The 20,092-nt window shown below is 43.9% G+C and overlaps 1 protein-coding gene across 1 annotated transcript in view; it reads right to left on the bottom strand.

Annotated features, from left to right (window-relative positions):
• Positions 1 to 19,288, bottom strand: part of RNF128 (ring finger protein 128) — a 657,937-nt gene extending 638,649 nt beyond the window's left edge. Inside the window, exon 1 of the mRNA XM_086918579.1 lies at positions 18,673 to 19,288. Within this exon, the coding sequence (XP_086774705.1) occupies positions 18,673 to 19,087 (415 nt within the window). The 5' untranslated portion in view covers positions 19,088 to 19,288. The remainder of the gene's footprint in view (positions 1 to 18,672) is intronic.
• Positions 19,289 to 20,092: the final 804 nt, after the last annotated feature.

Below are 20,092 nucleotides of genomic sequence, written 5' to 3'. Positions count from 1 at the left end.
CCACAGTCCCTCGCGGGAACACCAATTGGCCTGCTGACGTCTGTCGCCCAGAGGACGAGCAAGCCCGAGACGAGGCGCAACAGGATTGGGAGCGGCACCTGTATCGTGATCTTCTGTTGCCCTTCTGCTGCTGCCAGGGCCACTTTCGGGCCGCCTCGCTCAATGAGGAATCGGACTCCCTTACGGGCAGCGTATGAGCTCACACCCGCACCGTCTCATCAGTCCATTTGAAAACCTATTCTGATGAGTCAAAGAAATGGGTACGGGAGAGGTAAACCACTAGCAGGCGGGCAGGATATAGGAGAGCATATTGAAGCTGAAGGTCCCTCAGACGGGCCTTCGCTGCTAGGAACGAATGCCGCTGTTGCTGGACCAGCCGTGTGTAGTCAGGGAAGATGAGGATGCGTGCATTGTCATAGACCAAGGGCTTCTTGATCCGGGCCTGCTTCAGCATCGTGTTGCGATCATGATAGTTCAAGAGTTTCGTGATGAGTAGCCTCGGGCGAGCCCCAGGCGGGGGCTTCTGCATATGTGCCCTGTGGGCCCGCTCCACCACTAAATAGTGGGACATAGACTCCCGAGGAAGCCAGCCTTCCAGCCACCGCGTAAGGAGCTGTTCCATATCTCTCCCTTCACAGCCCTCCGGGTACCCAACAAAGCGGGATTATTGCGCCTTGGCCGCCCCTCAGCATCCTCCACTCGCATAGCAAGACCTCGTTGAGTGATCTCCATGGTGGCCATCTTCTTCTTTAGCGTAGTGACATCGTCTTCCACCCCAGCTATGCGGGTCTCAGCCTCAGTTATGCGCGAGACAGCAATGTGCAGGTTCAGCCTCAGGAGCATAACATCGGAGCAGACTGCCCCGATTTTAGCGTCCAACATGCCCCTGGACTGAGTAATGGCGGCCATGAGTGCTGCATTGTCCCTTGCGGTCCCCCAGATGCCACAGCCGCCGCACGCAGGCCAGTGAATCTATCAATCGGGCCTTGCTTGGCGAGCCGCCGTCCCCCCTGTCTCTTGTCATAGCCGTCTCTGGATCTCCGAGCACAGGCCCAGAACCTATCCGAAGACCCTTGGGGGTCCCACCAGGATAGGAAAGATAGGGGAGAGCCAAAACCCTCACACAAGACTCACGCGACCCGACCCAGCCGCCGATTAGGAGTACGTAGTGGGCTGCAGAAGGGGCGAGGTATGCAAACTGTAGTAGGGGCCTGCCCAGCGTCGAGCCCCAACTGGCCCGAGGGCGCTCACGCGAACCGACCGACCGCCAATGCGAAAGCGCCGGTAGGCAGGAAGAGAGGCACTCACCCACTGGCATCCACTAGCACCACCAACTCCACTGTTGCTGCCCCGGATGTCTCACTCCAGGCCCTCACACCACCGCTGGTCAGTGCGATTAGCCCGGTGAGCACCAGAGACGGGGTTGGGCGGGAAGTCTGTAGCACGAGATGCCCGCGCGGCCCTATCGACCGCCGATGCAAGCGCCTCTCATGGCGGGAGAGGGAAAGAGCACAGCGTGCAGCCCCGGCCTGCCCAGGGACCCATCGACGAGCTCACTAGATCCCCACGGGCCCCAGTCGACTTCCGCTGCAGTTCGATGTCACCGCTGATCCCCCGTTCTGATGCGGGCAGGGGGGGGTAAGGAAGGGACAAGGCTGAGGTGCCCAGACTCACACTCTCAGTGGGCCCGAGGGGGTGGGTCCCGGGCTACCACCCCGGGAAAGAGGGCATCAGGCAAGAGGAGGAGCACACTTGCCTTTCGGGACCAAAGGACCGCCGACTCACGCACAGCCTGAAGCACGGTCAAAGACCCGTCGCTTGCTGCCTCAGCCGGCCACACACACCGCCTCTCACCTCAGCTGCCCGATACAGCCGCCGAACATCACGACCCTCCCTGTCGTCGATCGTGGTTGCAGGGCGGGGGCAACCCCCCTCCGGAGAAGTCTGCCCGTGGGGCACACACCAGGGCATGATCCATCCCGCACCTGCAGCACTCCAGCTCCGTCGCGTTGGCTTCTCCCCCAGCCTATGGATCTGGGCAGCGTCCAACTGGACGTCCCGTCTCACGCAGGGCTGCCAGGCCGCGCCTTCAATAGGCCTCGCCACTTCAACAGAACTGTATAGCCGCCACAAGCCACTGCAGTGAACGAAAGTCTGCCCAGGTAGGTGACGTCAATTCATCAGGTCTGCAGACTCTCTGTGGGACTCAAAGATCGATCAGAAGGGCAGGATGATGCAGGATTAATTTAGGGTTGGACGAAGCTCACTCAGCACACGTCCGCCATGATGGCTTGCCAAGCCACGCCCAAGACTCTGAGGACTTTACCACTGCTATCAGTGCTAAAGTGCATGTGCATCTTCCCTAAACGTGTGTGTAATTGGTGTTTACCTGATTGACATATTTAATTTATTTGTAGGTCCCTTGTAAGGTGGCCCTATGTAGCCCTAAAGGTAGGGTGCAATGTAAGTAAAAGGTAGGGTGCAGTTTTATGTTTTTTAAGTCCTGCCAGTGTCAAACCACCTAGTTTGTACTACTGTGAGACCTACTCCTCTCTTAGATTAGCATTGTTAATTCCTTTAACACTACAATTCCCGATCAGAGAGGGGTAGCTTTTTCATGTTTCATATGTTTGGAATGGTACTGATAAATCCTGCTTACTGCTGAAGTTGGATTTAACATTACTATTTTAGAAAGACAAATTTTGGAAAATTAGCATTTTTCTGCACTTACTAATCTGTGTGCTTGACAGCCTGTCTCCAATACACATCAGGGGTAGGTGACAGCTATATTTTGTGCGTTCCCTCTAAACAGCCACAACACAAAAAGGATAGGTGTGTCTGCGTAACCATCTACATACATCTGAATGTTGATGGCCTTGCCTAGGCAGGATGGACGGGAGGGGCTAACACTTCCCAGATGGCTGATTTCCCCCCCATAGATAGGCTGACAATAGGCTGAAAGGAGAACCTGTCACCTTCGGAGAGCTGCTCTGAAGTCACCCCCACATCAAAGGCACATTTGGGTATAAGTACTAGGTCTCTGATCCCCTCAAATCAGACACTTCTGGATCTTGAACTGAACCTCTGTCATAAGGACTACTGTTCTGCTTAAAGGACTCATCCTTGGACTGGAGACCTGGAAGGCCTGCTTATCTCTTGTGTTGCCCTGCAGCCTGCTGCTCTCTGCTGCTGAAGGAGAGTTGGACTTTGCCTTCGCTCCAAGTGATCTCCAAGGGCTTGTTAGCTTGCTTCCTATTGCTTGAGACTCAGGGAAAGCAAAGTCTCCCTCCCTGCTCCTATGCCTGGCTCACTGACCCAGATACTTGCAACATGGATTTCAACACAACTCCTGTCTGTGTGTAACAGAACTGGCACATCGATCCGGTTGCAAGAGTAAAATCGGTGAATCACATCAGAACCAGAGCTTTGCCTCCCGAGATTGAGACATTGGACAACGTATCGACGCCAATGCAGCATGGTGAGATCGACGCACCACTTGAATGCGTGACAGAAACCGGTGCATTGCTGGACGCCTCTCAACTCTGGTACCCGTCTTTGGAACCGACCCATCACCTTCAATGCATGGAGAAGATCATCTCATCTCGTTGCTTGCAACCAGAAAAGATACTTTAGTCACCGGGACCCACGTGGGTCCTGTAGCCGGCCTGCTCTTCCACAAGGTGGGTCCAAATGTAACTTTGCCCCAGTTCAGCATGACCTAAAGTAACCATTTTAACGCTACTTGCTTCTAAGCGCTTTATTGCATTTATTCTTTTAAAATTAAATATCTCATCATCTATACATTGGATTTTTGTTGTTTTAGTCTTGTTTTGTTTATAAAATAATAACCTATTTTTATAAACCTGTGTGGAGTCTTTTTGTGGTGTATTTATTGTGTTGCTGTGTGTGTTGCAGAAATACTTTACACATTGCCTCTTTAGATAAGCCTGACTGATCTATGCAAAGCTGCCAGAGGGTAAAAACTGGTTATCTTTTGGTGTGTATCTAGCTTATCTTGACCAGGATTGCGGGTTCTGCTTGGAAAGGGTGTATACCTTTGCCAACCAGAAATCCAATTTTCAACAACAAGGGAGAACCACACTCTGCGTCTGGGTTGAATTAATTATGGGACTAGAGAAGGCTAATTATTCTGCACATTTTGTGATAGTATCACTTTATTATTATGTTTTTACACATGTTAACAGTGTCTGGGCAACGACTTCCCCTAATTAGTGCCAGTTTAATACCCCATGTTACAGTAATAAGTACCTGAAAGGTGAGCAGTCACCCTCTGTGAAGGGCCTTCAACTGCATAGCAACACGTTCTGCAGTATTTTTAGTACCCTTTCATCTGTGTGAGCTAGAAAAATGTTTTGGTAAAATCTGCAAATTATGCAGCAGATGATGGATAATGTGGCAAATCGATAAGTATGTGGAAAAAAACATAGTAACATAATTGTATAATTCCAGTTGCCTGAGTAATGGGTAATAACCTGAGGTAAGAGAGCACGGCATTGCCATTGTTATCACCCATTGCACATTGTGTTCCAAAGGTAGCTGGTGGCTGGTAACTATACCAAATACGTGGCAAGTGTAATTTTCGCCCAGCTGTGTGTTGTATTGGTATTTTATTTACTACTTCATGTTGCAACTGCATGCCCAGTGTAGAGTGTGAAGTCGACGGTGTATGTTTTGCTAAAGAGTGGTGGGCGTTAGAATGTCCCCCGAGTCAGCTGCAGTAGATTCCGCTCTTTGAAGCCCACCTTCCTTTTTATGTATATTGAAATGAACACTTGTGCAAACCCCATGCACTAACATTGTGACAGTGCCGATGAGGATGAGATTTGGATGGGAAGAGGAACCAAAACGGACATTAATACTCTTTGCGCCTGTTTTAGTTATTACTCGTGGTGCCAAATGACCCTTTTTGCTATGTTACAACCACTACCCTCGCACAAGAATATGTGGAATTTTCTGAGAGGCTGTGCAGAGCTTATGGGGAGAGAGTATGGTTACTGCACGTGCTCTTCATGGGAGTGTGTCAGTTCTCTTGCTTGTTCTATTGAATGTATTTTCTTCAGGGGAACAACTGTTGAAAAACATCAAAGTATTAGTGGGAAGGAAATCAAGTTGGTTAATAGGTGACTGCATTGATGTAAATGCGGCTCGGAGTCTGAACAGAGGGTACATCATTATTATTATTTGGCAGGGTTTTTTATATAATGCAAACTCGACCAGAAGGTAGTGGAGGTTTTAGGAGAGCACCAGTTACATTACACAAGGTCATATATTTATATTTAAGCACATGGAGATTTGGTGACTTGCACACAATCACAGAATGTTGAGCCAATACAGAGACTTGAACTTGGTGCTCAAATTCCAAAGTCGATAGCTCTGGCTGCAAGCCCACATCCTCTCTCATTATCTGATCTCATGTAAGAGTGTTTATTGCAAGAACCACAACACACAGGAGAGGCGTGATGAAAGAACCAGCTGAAAAGAGATCCTCCACCCAACGGATTTATATTCAAACACTCACACACTGCACTCCACATCCCATTTGCTATTACCTATTCACACATCTCAAACATACATCCAACACAAGCACCATCTAACGTGCGACCAACATACATCACTACTTTTCTAAGTGGTGGTCTGTGTAAAATATCAGCTACTTTCTTCTACCAACATTTTCTACAATCTGACTACATTTATTGTGAACATACTAATCAGAATCCAAACTGAAAGAGCCACCCAATTTCACCCAATCACAAGTGGCGGCTGGTGACATTTGAAAGTAATGTGTAATCCTGAGACTGTAGCGTTTTTTAGCCTTTGTGTTTCTGGGTTTTCAGGCCTCTTTGTCAAAGCGCCGGGACACCCCCTGGGGTAGCCGTGCGCTCTAAAAGAATGGTGTAACATAACATAACATAACATGAGGTGTAAAAGTTGGGTACGACTTTTATGTAGCGAGTGACGTGAGCAAGCTTAATGGAAAATGTGGCTTCCAGTATGGGTCCTCCTCCCGAGAAAAAATGTATAAAAGATTGACAAATCGTACACTTTAAAGTAAATTAATTTAGTGATAAAGCAAGGCTTATAAAGCAGTGGGAACCTATAGTCTTGAAATATTAAACACATTAAAAACTGCCCCATATCTTACTACATTAATACGTTTAGCAGTTACTGTAATGTGAAATTGTACAGCTTAACAATGTCAGCCCTTTAAAGTGTGTGCTTGCCTTGTGTCTTGCACTACATGAGGCATCAACTTTGGGAGACAATAAATTAACCAGGTTTCGGGAAGCACCAACAGCTCATGCCACTCATACTCTGAAGACAGCCAGAATTATTTGTGGCTCTGAACCACCAAAATGTTGTTTTTTGAAATTTCTATAGGCATGATGACTGAACGACTGGCTGAGGAGGAGCGTGCTGGAATTGAACCTCTCTAAAGTAACATTCATTCTCTTAGTTCCCGAATACTAAATTCATAACAAAAGAGATTCTTTCCATTAGTATTCTTCAGAAACCCTTCTACAAGTTAATCAAGGATGCTGGAGTTCTCAGTTAACAACATTATCAAAAGTGGTTTCTTTTTTCTCTGCCAATTAACAAACTATAATAAACGAAGTTCACTCTCACAAGTCCAATTAAGATTGATTTATTACATATAGGAAAGAGACCCCACACCGCAGTCCTGCAAGGCATAGCTCGCAACTGACTGTCAACATACAATCAACACATTCTAAAGATAACATAGTAGAACATTAACATGTCATAGATGAGTGTTCAGCCTCAACCTGGTCAAAGCTGCCTAAGCATATTACAACACATCACCGTGTCTTGAGAAATAAAGAAGAAACAAAGTAAACTGTGACAACTGGAACACATGCCCCCAACAGACACCCTGACACACAGAGGACTAAACAACACAGACAGAATGGATATATCTAAGCTTGAAAAATACCACACCATTTCTCTGCTCCCTTTCCTGGCTAAAGCTATTGAATCGAATGTAAAGTCCATCCTGACCAATTACGTGGAAGCCAACAAGATTCTGGACTCTTCCCAGAATAGTTTTAGATCTCATCAAAGGACCAAATCTGCCCTGTTGGCGGTTACTGAACATTTGTGAGGCTCCCTAGCTGAGGGAAACACCTTAGCCCTGATCCTACTCGATCTAAGCACCGTGTTTGACACAGTATCTCATGAGATCCTGCTGCCGTTCATACAGGAGATAGGTATCGGAGGTGCTGCACTAGCCTGGTTCATGTCATTTCTTGTTGGCAGATCTTTCAGGTTATTGCTTCCCCGTACTGCTCCCAGGAGTACGCCGTTCATCACGGAGTACCTCAAGGATCGACACTGAGCCCCCGCTTTTTAATATTTACACACAACCCCTTGCAGTGTTAGAGAAAGACAGAGGGATGTCATTAGTATCTTACGCTGATGACACTCAGCTTGTGATCCCCTTTTCCAACAACTCTAACCAGAATCTGATCAAATTTCACAATGATATGTTGGCCGTTGGAGACTGGATGTCAGCTAACTGTCTGCAGCTTAATGCCAACAAATCAGAAATGTTACTTCTAGGAAGAGATACTCACATATGGGGCAAGTAATGGTGACCTAACATGCTTGGGTTAGCTCTCCTTCCCAAGGAGTCTGTAAAATATCTGGGTGGCTGGGTTGACAGTGCATTGTCCTATGAAGAGCAGACTAAAGCCGTGGCGGGTGTCTGCTTTGGGCTTCTACGAAGACTTAAGCCTATGTTAGGGTTCTTCAACTCACATTCACGTCAGATCATTATCTAGTCTACTATTCTTTCTAGACTGGATTATTGCAATTCTCTGCATCTGGGCGCTACAGAGGGTCCAAAATGCTTCAGCACAAACTCTTTTTGCACTGCCTAAATTCTGTTTAGTGTCAAAATTAATTCTCATACTACACTGGCTCCCTGTGGACAAGGGACTCCACTTCAAGACTTTGCGCATTGCTCACAAAATCCTTACATGCCAAGCGCCCCCTATTTTGGCCAACTTACTATCTCAATATGTCCCATGCCCTGAGTTGCGCTTGGCGGACCTTCACCTGGCATGCATTCCTCGAGTCAGCAGAGCAAGAGCGGGAGGGCGCTCGTTCCGTGCAATGGTGTCGGCCCATTGGAACACTCTCCCGGTGACCATCAGGAACATTCAGAATCACAGGGCCTTTAGAAAGACAGTGAAGACCTGGCTCTTGCTGGTCTAATCCCATTTCCATTTTCTCCTCTGAAGTCTGTCTCTGGAACCAGCGCTGAGACGCCCCGTTTCTGGGGCAGCCATGTGCTCTACAAATCAATAACATAACAGAATAGAAACCCACAAAAGATATAATGGACAACATAAACCCAAACCCTTCGCACACAATGAGGCCACCCATACCGGCAGGGGAACAGGAAACCGTTCAATCACACACATAATCCCCAAATAGCTAGGAGGCTTCCTCACTCTCATCTCCCTCCTGCCTTGAGGAATGATCGAGGCCCCACCGCCCTGTGGAACCACTTGTTCTGGAGGTATAATTCTCAAACTGTCTTGTGGAACTATTGCCCCATCCCCATCATCTCCTCTCGATACATTGGGAGTAGCTTGAGCCCTACCACCTCCCAAGTCCCTTGCAAATTCACCAACTTTCATAAACAACCAAGGAAACCACGAACCTGATGCATCTCCTTCACCACCACAGCTCCTGAACACCTCCCCTTATCTCTGGTACAAGGCCACCCCTCCTTAGGTTCCAGGTTTGGCCGTTTTCCAATTTGACCCAATTGCCACCAACCTCTTGAACTTTACATGGGCCACAGAGCATGTCCTTCACTACCCCCTCAACAGACAGGCATATCTAAGGGACAATGCAAATCCTGTGCCCAGCCGTAGCGTTGCCAAATTGTAATAAATGGAGTTCACTCTCACAAGACTAATTAAGAAGATTGATTTATTACACAGAAAAAGAGACCTTACACCGCAGTCCAGCCAGGCACAGCTTGCAACTGACTGTCAACGTACAATCCCCACGTTAACATGTCAAGGATAAGTGTGCAGCCTCAGCCTGGGCAAAGTTGCCTAAGCATATTACAACACAGACATCCTCATCATTCCCACCAGATCTCACACTGTGATAATCATATCTCTACTGATCTACAACTATGACTGCTAAAATTCTTAACTCCTGCCTATGACTGAATTATAGCTCAATCGCTTTCAGAGTGACAAAACCATTGTATAGCAGCTAGTCAGTTCACAAAGTATCCAAAGTCAACAACTGAATATATTGAATTTGTCGAATTTGTTGAAGAGAGAGAAAACTGAATCGAAAGCTGCTGGAGACACCTTGCCTGAAGGTCCAACATCAATCCCAAGGCGGTCATTCATTTAGTGTACTCCACACAACATGGAGTTGTTTGAGTTCACTGGTTGGCTGTTCTGTATTCTGAACTCTGCGGTTCAGTTGCAAACTTGAAGTGTCACTACTACTACCACAAGATCGTATGGGCAAAACCACAATTTTTGGGGGCAGATTCTCCATTTTACTAATCCTTAAAATCAGGCAGGTTGGTTATGAAACACCACACAGAACCTTTATTCTTTGTATGTTTACTCCAGTTGGCTACTAGTCATAAAGAGATGCCACCGCAAGCTACTCACTGACGCATACAAGGCATTACACAACGAAAGACCTGCATACCTCAACCAACACGTGACCTTTCACCAGCCCACCAGGAAACTAAGGCCCGGATCCCTCGACCTAACTACCACCCCTTGCATCTGCAGTGAATAATCTATGGAAGGCTTGCTGAAGTTATGAATTACGGGATCAATTTCAGCTCAGAGCTGACTGATTAATTCAAGCTCCTGCTAAATTCTAAAATTCCAACCGGATGGTGGATTTCACATCTTTAATCCTTTTAAGTACCACAAGTGGTACTCTACACAACTACTACTGGCTGTTCACATCTTGTCCTGAAGAAGACCCGCTGTGACTTTAATGCATTCACACACATTCTTGGGTCGAAACGTCAACATATCTTGACAAATACCCCATGACAAATAACAGAATCCAAACGAGGGCTACTGGAGATTCGTGCTCTTAGGGACAGATGTCTATTGATTCAAACATTTTATATGCTGTCTTTATACATTTACACTGTATATATTGCCTTCACTTAAACACCTTATCACTTTAAGATTACTTATTCACGTGTAAGTCACTTCTTTGACTTTCCATCTATGAACCTGCGTTGGTGACAGCCTCACATATGTAAAAAGAAAAATAGTACAATATACTAACTTTGTGTTTCTTCTTATTTTGCAGATTAATCATGGAATGCTAAGAAATTGATTACCCGACAGAACAAGTAGAATTATCTGACAGAGCCTCAAGACCCTCATGGGGGAAGCAGCCGTGCTCTACAAATCCTGATTGATTGACTGATTTATTGAGCTACGCCACATAAGCAGTGGTGAACTAAACTAACGGTACAGCAATAACAACAACAGTGGGTAATGCTGTAGGGCACTGGGAGTAGGGGATACGCAGAGATGAAGTGTCTTCTAGATTACGTTCTCATATGATATGGCTTGAAGATATTGAGTGCAGCCCTTTTTAGGAGCAAAGGTAAATGAGGAAAACAGGTCAAGCAATGAATTCGAAATTGTGTTAGCAGTATAGATGATAACCTGCTTAAAACCCTTTCTTCTTATTGGTAGAGGAATGCCTTAGCAGAGGAAAGATTTGATGATTGTAGTTTGTAATCCATCAGGAATGGATAGATTGTCATATAGAGAGGGTTGTCTCAAAAATAGTATAAGTGAATTAAATTTGATCCTGCTTCCAAGGTCAGTCAGAGACATTAAATGAGAAAAGCGTGTGGTACACAGCTTCCTTCTTGAAATAAAACAGGTCTCTCAGAGGTGGTGATTGAAACAGGTTTATTGTAATCACAGTTGTAGAGACCTCCTCCACCAAGTAACCAGGACCAACTCACACTCCCTCAGTAATCCACATTCCACCCTGGCAACCACCCACATTCTGATTCCTTGCATCATCACATGGAAACCAGCAGAACCCCATCAAGGATAAATACAGAACACCACAAAGCAGTTAAGTGATTGGAGTTCCAGCATCTGTAACACGGTGCGATACACAGTGGTGAGTGAGTCTTAACGGTGCACGAGTGGCTTTCAGCAAGTAAACAACTTCCAACATCAAAATGGATATTAATCTATGTATTTAAGAGCAAGTGCATCACAGCCCTGAAGACACAACAACAAAAAGTTAATGGTGAAATGTTTTGATTAATCTCAGTCACTGGAATGTATTTGCTCTGAGCCATACACCAGTACAACCTTGTTTTATCTCTCTGTGCAGCTACGGACAGGAACCAGCTTTATGCAAATCAGCATTGGTACTGCTTTGATGTGAACAGTTGTGCCGAAACTGCCAGGCCATATTCCCTCTCCAATCTTCTATATTGAGCCAATCTGAGACCAGTTTTAGTCATGTTGGGCGATGCTGTCTCTTCGCTAGAACCAGAAAATGCTCCAGTGCTGTTTTTCATTACCCTCAAGGCTGGAATGTGAGCGACTTGATTTTACAAATGTGAACAATCAATAGATACTCAACACTTACCCTTTCTAGAGCAGCACTCATGCCTTTATTTTTACTGGTAATACTCTATTGTCTAAGGACCATTAACAGGTACTATCAAGACAATAAAGTCAATGCCGTTCATTTGTAATCTGTTTGAATTGCTCATCATTTCATATAAGAATCCAATGTCCATATTTTTAACCTCATCTACAACATAATTCTGGTTTCCGATACCTTATGCAGCAAACAAAAACCGACCCTCCAAACTGATGTAAAGTAACAGAATAGGATGTGGACAGGAAGCCACAGTAGACATAAAGCTGATCACATGCCATAGTCACAGAGGCACTTTCCTCGCTATATCTCGCTTACATGGAAGCAAAGCAATGCCATACACATGGAAAGGTAGGAGTGGTGGTGTCTTCCAGTGCAAGACACTGGTAATTGTAGGTTCAACCAACCTCATTACTGACAGCAGTTTGGACAAAAATGGACTGCCACATGTTTCCCTTGACTGCATCACTAAGCATTGTTAACTTTTGCCACATGTTTCTTCTATTCAACCTCGAGTCCTGAAAGGGCCTCGAACCGAAGTGTTAATAAATCTCACAAATGCTGTTTACAGAACCTGTAGCATCATGGAGGATTCCAACAGGCTATTCTCTATCCCTCTCTGTACTATCATACTTGCATCAGGAACGAAAACAAATTTCTAGGGTAGAAACGTCATTGGTTGCCAACTGTTTCAATCACACCGTTATCTCTCTGTAGATCTGTTTGGGTGAATATTTCGCACCTCAGATTTTGTGTAATTGTTAGATTCTGATCGCAACTGGGTGCAAACTTTTCCACAGCCCACATTCCACGGATTATTGAATCCTGTTTGATATTTCCATAAAAGACACTGTGGGAGAAGAGATTTTTTTCAACGACCTTGACCTTAGATGTAACTAAAAAAAGTGTACAAAGGACCACCTCTACAATTCAGGCTACTGATCGTGCCAGAACATAGCAGGCACTTGAGTTGTTTCCTATTGGCCTATCCTCTCCTCAAGAAAGGACCCGCCTCTCAAGCCTCTCCAGTGCTGGCTTAGAAATTCTGGAGTCTTGGAAAAAAGCTCATTCAACACGGCATAAATAAGGGACAAAGACAATGATAGCCCACCTGCACATTCAGCATTTATCTGCTATTGATAAATAAGCAAATCACTGAACAATTATGACAACATTTTTAAATTTTTACGCATGTTTGGAAAGTAACAATATTAATTAAATATCAGTCAGTATTATAAACTTAACATCAAATAATACTTTGCAATCCAATTAAAAGGATTAGAAAGCTGAAAACTCATCTGAAGTGTTTCTCAACATAAAGGACAATAACAAGCATTAGCAAGGCCCGGAGTTCTGGCAGCTTTAACACGCTCACACATACAATCAGCATTTGCTAGTGCCTATGTTTGGTAGCGTTAGCCCTTTAAAGCCTGGACTATTGGTTTTGCTAGTTTTTGTCCTTTACACTTCTAAAATATCCAGCCTGCTTCAGTTCTGCATGAAAATTGCCAACTGACCATTTTGGTGACTAAATACAGGAGTTTTTCCAGCAAATACTTTAAAATTGAATTGAAAGCAGATATCAATATTATCATCTGAATATTAGACATGATTGTTATTTTTTTCTATTTGTTTCATGTCTTTTTATATATAATCCAGAGGATTGGGTCCCGCCGGGGTCGCGTCGCCAGCAGGTTGATGCTGTATGTGGCCTGGTGAAAGAAACCATTATACCTCACAATCTACTTAGTGATACTGAAAATGTAGGAATTGCTATCACAATACTGTCATGCAATTCAAAACTTTAAAGAGTAATCATGATTTTTTACTAATTAACAATATTATTCATCTTTTACATATTTCCTAACGAATTAAAAATATTATTTCTTTTTTACGTATTGGGAAGAAAGATTGTTTAAAAAGTGGAAAAGGAATATTTGTGAGACCATCAGCCAGAGCAAAGACAACCATTCGTCATGCATCATAGAATTCTGAAAACCTCAGGAGATATTTATACCTGGGATCAAAGAACTGATGTGACTGCACTTAGACAGGGAAGGCCATGTGGTTGTTTGATGCTGCAGCGGTCTTTCACCGCAGTAAACAGTTTCACACACAACAGGAAAATGTGCGTCAGTGAACGTGACTACAAAGCACTGCAGCTGGCTGGCCACTGGCAGTCCGCCTCCATGCAGGACCAGGTAAACAAACCCATCCATATCAGATGGACTCAAGTGCACATCAGGACCACAACACGACTGTGACTGAGCACTGAGTCACAGGAGCTGCTCTCCACCTCTCCTTTCATTTTCATTTGTGGAGGATAATACACCAAGCTTAAGTAGCAAAGGAAAAACTAACATCATTTTAATTGGTCAATATTTGTAATCATCCAAATTGCTATTTAGAGGTCTCTTCGTATCAGAAACAGGCCTGCGGAAACTCTTGAGGCGATATGCAAATACTTTTTCTACTCGGAAATCAAGTTCAGACACCAAAATGTAATCGCATTTCTAATAACAAGATTGGCTAACTTTTGCATATATTGTCATTCATGCGTGAGCAATTTCCAAAGCGCATTTCACAATGCACAATATGTAACATCTAGGGGGGAGTTGTGGGAGATCCTGGTGGAGTGTGGCGGGCTGGTCAGTGAAATGCAATTGCATAATGACGCAACTTCATGGGTATTCCAAAACATTTCCAATTCCTTGCCCATACTTCTATTGGCTTCTAAAGTTACACCTGAATAAACCAGGCATGAATGCTGCCAATGTGTGGCACAGTGGAACCTCATGTTTGGAGAGTAAGAAAATTGGAAAAAATCTCAAATAGGCCAAGCCTATACGTATGGATGTTTTCCAATATGCAGACAATTCAGTTACTGAATTAGGGAAACTGACATGTACCCATGTTTTTGGTGTATTATGAGGCGTGGAATTGCAGTCTTTTGAATAGGGTCTACTACTGCATATTACTTTTCACTGTTTTGAACTCCACATAGTTTTTCAAAATACCATTACTCATATAAAACGAGATATTCTGATTTTGTTACAGTATAACCTATTTTCTAGAACTTTTACCTGACGTGTTACTTTACAATGCACCTAATTGCAGTTGTGTACAATAACTAGACAATATTATACCTAGAAGGCATAAAAATACAAATCCATTTATAGAGCAATGTGAAAAATAGGTCTCTTTGGTCCCTCTGGATTATATCATCCCTGGATCACAGCAAAGTCCCAATATTGTTGGTATGTCTCATGTAACCTTTACCTCTATTGAGGGTTCAGTCGCTACCTGTTGCTACTCAAGTCAACCACTTTATCACTAAGCTCCTTTTATGCACCCAGCTGACAAGTCGCCTACGGTCTGCTACAAAAAAACAGATTTGCTTTCTGTCCTGCAAGAAGCAAGTGCATTGTGGTACATTTCATGAATGCAGTCTATCCCTATACACCTCCCTTCAGTTGCCTCTTTGACTAAAATAGCGCCATATGAAATTTCTAAAATGCCTGAAAGCTATACTAATCCAGTAATTTTAAATTCTGCATCTAAGTTGACTCTGTAACGAGCCACTAGAGCCTCACAGTAGTCGACCATCACTACTCCTTTTCTGCTCCCCCATCCTAATAAGCAGGGTACGAGTCGAGGGTACACTCAGGTAGACAGCATCTACCCAATCCTTTCACAGGGTGGACGCCATCTACCCTGCCCACAGAAATATGCTAAACTTGTCCCGGTGTAACCTTCAGACATCAAGACACTTTCAGCAGCACCTGCACTTTGTCTGCTATAGTTCGGCGAAGCAACATACAGGCAGAGAGGGGGGCTTATCAGATTCAAGCTGGGCCCATAACAGAGACCAAAGTTTAGGGGCCATCAGGCTTCATTTTGTTGGGAGTATCCTGGCTGGGAGCTATGGGGAGCCCCACACCTAAATGCAATCCAGAGGAAACAAAGGCACACAGCTTAACACTTTACAGGTACTCAAGAGAGGCATGTTTTTGATTGTGATAAGTCCCTGTATATAAGAGATATGCATGCACAGTTAGAATGTCAGATGTGGTGGTCTGTCCTAGTATTAATTTAAATACCACTATTTTTTTTAATTTCTTTTATAGAAATACTCATCCTAATGCAGGGTGATAGAGTGCTTTACTTCACACGCACACACTATAGATTGACAATAAATCATATATGTGTAAATCAGTGTGCAGGATGTGTTACATTACACAGTGAGGGTTACAAGTGTAGGAGCCAGATGCCCTTGATAGCTTATTGTGCTATATTAGAAGGATTTCAATGTTTGAACTACAAGTAACAAAATGATCTCTATGTTAAAAGCAGTAACTCAATTACCCATTAACACAAAAAAAAAATCTGACATCTGCATGTTACATAATGTGCTTTGTGTGCGACATATTAACCCTCAATTGTACTTTGATTCAAACAGAGACTGGACAAAACACAGATCTTTCCAGCAAATTTTACGAATATTATTATTCCCTGAGATTTACTGGGAACAGAGATCTCTGCAGCTGGTGCCTTAACCCCATAAAATATTTTAAAATACAGACCTTTGAACCAGTTAAATAGAACAGAATTACTGCCACATTTCTCCTTGTTGCCAATTTCTTTGTGGCAGGTTTTGAAAAATAAATGTATAAGTTGAAGCCCAGGGGTTGCGTCACTTTTTAGACACAACCCGTATCAAAATCGAATTTGTTAAATATTGCAATACGCTCAAATGTACTCATGATCGACCTGCTCAACACGTGTGAAGTGTGATGTCACTTCTCATGTTGTTACTTCTTGTGATCCCACGTGCGATGTCACGCGTTGTGATGTCACACACTGTAATATCACGTGCCATGATGTCACTTGCATATTGCCTAACATTGTTAGTACCCCCACTTCTTTTTTTTAGGACGTGTGCCCTACTCACCAGCATATAGAGTTTTGAAGCTACTGTTTTGATGTAATAAGTGCCATATTAAAACGATAGCTACGTGTATACAAGCAACTTTTCTAGAGAAGTTAGGTGAAAGATTATCTGGAGTCCAGATATTTCACCTGTTAATATAAGTCTTTCTACGATGCCAAAGGCTCACAATAGGGCCTGTATAACCAACAAGGCACAGAGGTCTCTTACATTTAGTAAGCCCCTCAGCACTGCTATCAATGACGTTTCAGTTCAGTGCCACATAGAAGCCACAATCAAGCAGAACTAGTTATGTCTTGCTCATGTATACATTGCTGGACCTTTCATGTGACATCCAATTCCACTATTCAAGATGTGTATGAGAACTTTGCCATTGGTCTAAACATAGTAATTTGGGATTTCAGCCCTCTATTTCTTTATAAGTGGTTTAGACGAGCATTTTACCCTTGGTGCTTTTGTACCCGTTTCAAAGAGCAAGTTATTTTGATAACTTTTGGTGTCAAAGACTGTGATTATCCTTGATTACTAAGCGACTGCATGCATTAGCTGTGAATCCTGAATTTTTGTTGTGAACGGCTATCATGAAAACCCTATTTATTTATTCATGCATTTTTATATAGAGCAAACTTTACCCAGAAGTGTCAGAGCGCTTTACAATAGAGCAAAGTAAATTACATACGGAAAGAGAGTAGCATAAAAGTTAAGTACAACTTATATGTACTCATTGTGAAAGTTAAAAATGAACAAGTTACAGATACATTCAAAATGATAAAATACGAAAAAGTGGCGCGTGAGGGGTAAATTGCAAATTAATAAGTTAAAGATACATTCATGATAATAAAATACGAAAAGGTGACGCAAATAAGGTAATACAAGTAAAAATACATATTTACAAGATTGAGCACTTGTGAGTATCGTGTGGCTGTCAGGGTCATGACCTGGAAAGAGAAGGATTAATCATAGAAGTGTCTTTGGAAGAGAAGAGTTTTAAGATCCGTTTTGAAAATCCGGAAGTAGGCGGTGGTCCAAAGGACTGGAGGTAGCGAATTCCAAATTCTAGTCACAGTCTAGTCCTGAGAAGGGTTGGGCCATACATTTTTCCATTCTGAAAGTTAGGGGTTTGAGCAATACATTTCCAGCATTGTGTGAAGGTCTGGAGCCACCTGATATTTTGAGTTTGTTGGCCAGGTAGCGAGGGGTGGAACTGCATGGCTTCTTAGATATTGAACAACGGTTCAGCACTTGTGTCGTGTTCAGTTGGGCAAGGGTTATTTTGAATATTTGTCCACAAACGGTTGTATTAGTTATACTCTTTCCATGATTCACATCTGAGAACCATCCTTAGAAAACCAGTTTTTGTTGCATGCTGCACCTTTTGTTTTGGTTACTAATAGACATTTAGTCTATGCTATGACGTGATCTATTTAAATTGTTAAAGCTTTTTGGAAACCAATAGACACCATTAGAAACTGATAACCATTTTTAGGAGGCAAATGGGACAAAGTGGTATAATCTACGCAACAGCTCAATAGCTGTTCAAAACCAATTGTATCCACACCCTGTGCCTATGTAAGTGAAGGTGTTGAGCTACTGATTCACTTACCTCACCCATGAAAGGTATTTGCTCCAGGCTAATCATTAACAGATGGAATTTATTAAATTATTACCACAGAAGGTTCTCACAATTGCTGAAGCAGATAATAAAACGATGAACAGTTGTAATCAGAGAACTACCGTTCCAGACGAAATAAGTATATGACGGTTATAAAAAAAACACCGAAGCGGCTGCTAAACCTCCCTTGTACATAGCGATCAAAAGATAAACACAGTCAAGCATTCTACGTGTTGGACCTGCGCTCATCTGCGTAATAAATAGCACACTTTATTTAGGTCGTATGCAGCGAACGCGTGCGAGACAATGGCGATAATTGTAGAGTGTCTTTCGCAGGCACTTGGGTTGCATTCAGTATCAGTGGCATTTGATTTTCACACCAGACACACAAATAACACCCTTGCCAGGCCTGATTGCTACTTACCGTAGTGCAGCATGGGAATGGTCTGGTTTCCGCTGCCGGGGGGAGTGTTGTAGATCACAACAGCAGCAGCACCCTTGCTGGCAGCAATATTAATTTTTTCTGAAAACGTGCAATTGCCGCGCTCGATCAGGGCGATCCAAGGCAGCGGCATGCCGGGCGCGGTGAACTCCGTGGTCTGGCTGCAGGCCTGCAGGTTCGCCGACCTCGGGATGACCACCAGCCCCTGCGCCGCCGCCATGGGCGAGTTGAGGCCGTACAGGCCGCACTCGCACTCGTCGATGACAGTCCTGTTGCTGCTCGCGCTGAAGTAGGACACGTTGACCAGAGCGTTGCCCGGGCTGGTGGCCGCGGGGTGGGCGCTCACTAACACGCCCACGAGGAGCCACGGGACGCGGAACTTCTTAGCTTGGCTCATCTTGAGCCCACCTGAGGAGGAGGAGGACACGGGCTCCCCGACTGATCTCCCGACGCTGTCGCCGCGTCACTCCTTCAGTAGTTTGGAATTTCAGTGCCAAAGAGGAAGCTGATACCGACGGCCTCAGAAACACAAGCCGTGAGTGCGTCAGCTGCGTTTCACCTGGCTTATCAAACAAACCCTTGACCGGCCCAGGATGACAAACGCCGGAGGCCGTGCTAGCGTTTGAAGTAAACAGTGCTCCCGGTGACACATCTCCTGGCATGTCAAATACAGGTACGGGCACTCGCCGCTAGCAAACCAAGAGGAAATATACAGATGCTCCTGTACAATACTGCTATAAACGAAACACGTATGCAGATTAATTGTAACTTGGAAGGAGAGGAATTACCAGGAAGCGTTTTTTCCTTTTTTTTTTAAAATTATTTTTATTCACAAATTAATAGGGAAGACATGACAATGTACATATAAGAAAAAGAAAAAAAAATGTAAATAGTTATTTACAAGATAAGTATAGTTTGTTCCGTAACAAAGATATTTCATTTTCCACTTGGAGCATATTTGCAAGGTAACTCAATTATTTATATTAAGAGCAAGAAAAAACAGTAAAAACATAGTTATCCACTTTAACAAAATAAATATCCTGCAGAGAGAAAAACGTTAATTAACAAAAAAAAGTCTTCAAAAGTCTTCAAAGAAGGAAGTTACCCCCAGATTTTCTCAAATTTTTTCAACGAGCGAGCACCTCTGAGCTTTGCGAGCCCTAACTCCATAGAGTGGATTTCGTTGACTAGTGACCACCATTCCCATATGCTAGGGGGATCAGGGCATATCCAGGCTCTAGCTAATGTGAGTTTGGCGCAGGAGATAAGGATGGTTATCAGGGCTGATTGGGGGAGGAAAACGGGGTAGATGTCGAGTAGTATTATTGGTATTGTGAGAGAAGGTAAGGAGATTTTCTTAATTTCCAAAGACTTTAAGAAATTCTCTCCAAAAATCTTTTAG

The sequence above is a fragment of the Lissotriton vulgaris genome, chromosome 4_1 (genome assembly GCF_964263255.1).
Source record: "Lissotriton vulgaris chromosome 4_1, aLisVul1.2, whole genome shotgun sequence".
In the NCBI taxonomy this organism is placed as follows: domain Eukaryota; kingdom Metazoa; phylum Chordata; class Amphibia; order Caudata; family Salamandridae; genus Lissotriton; species Lissotriton vulgaris.
The sequence above is the reverse complement of the archived record's forward strand: the minus strand, read 5'-3'. Positions and strand labels throughout refer to the sequence as shown.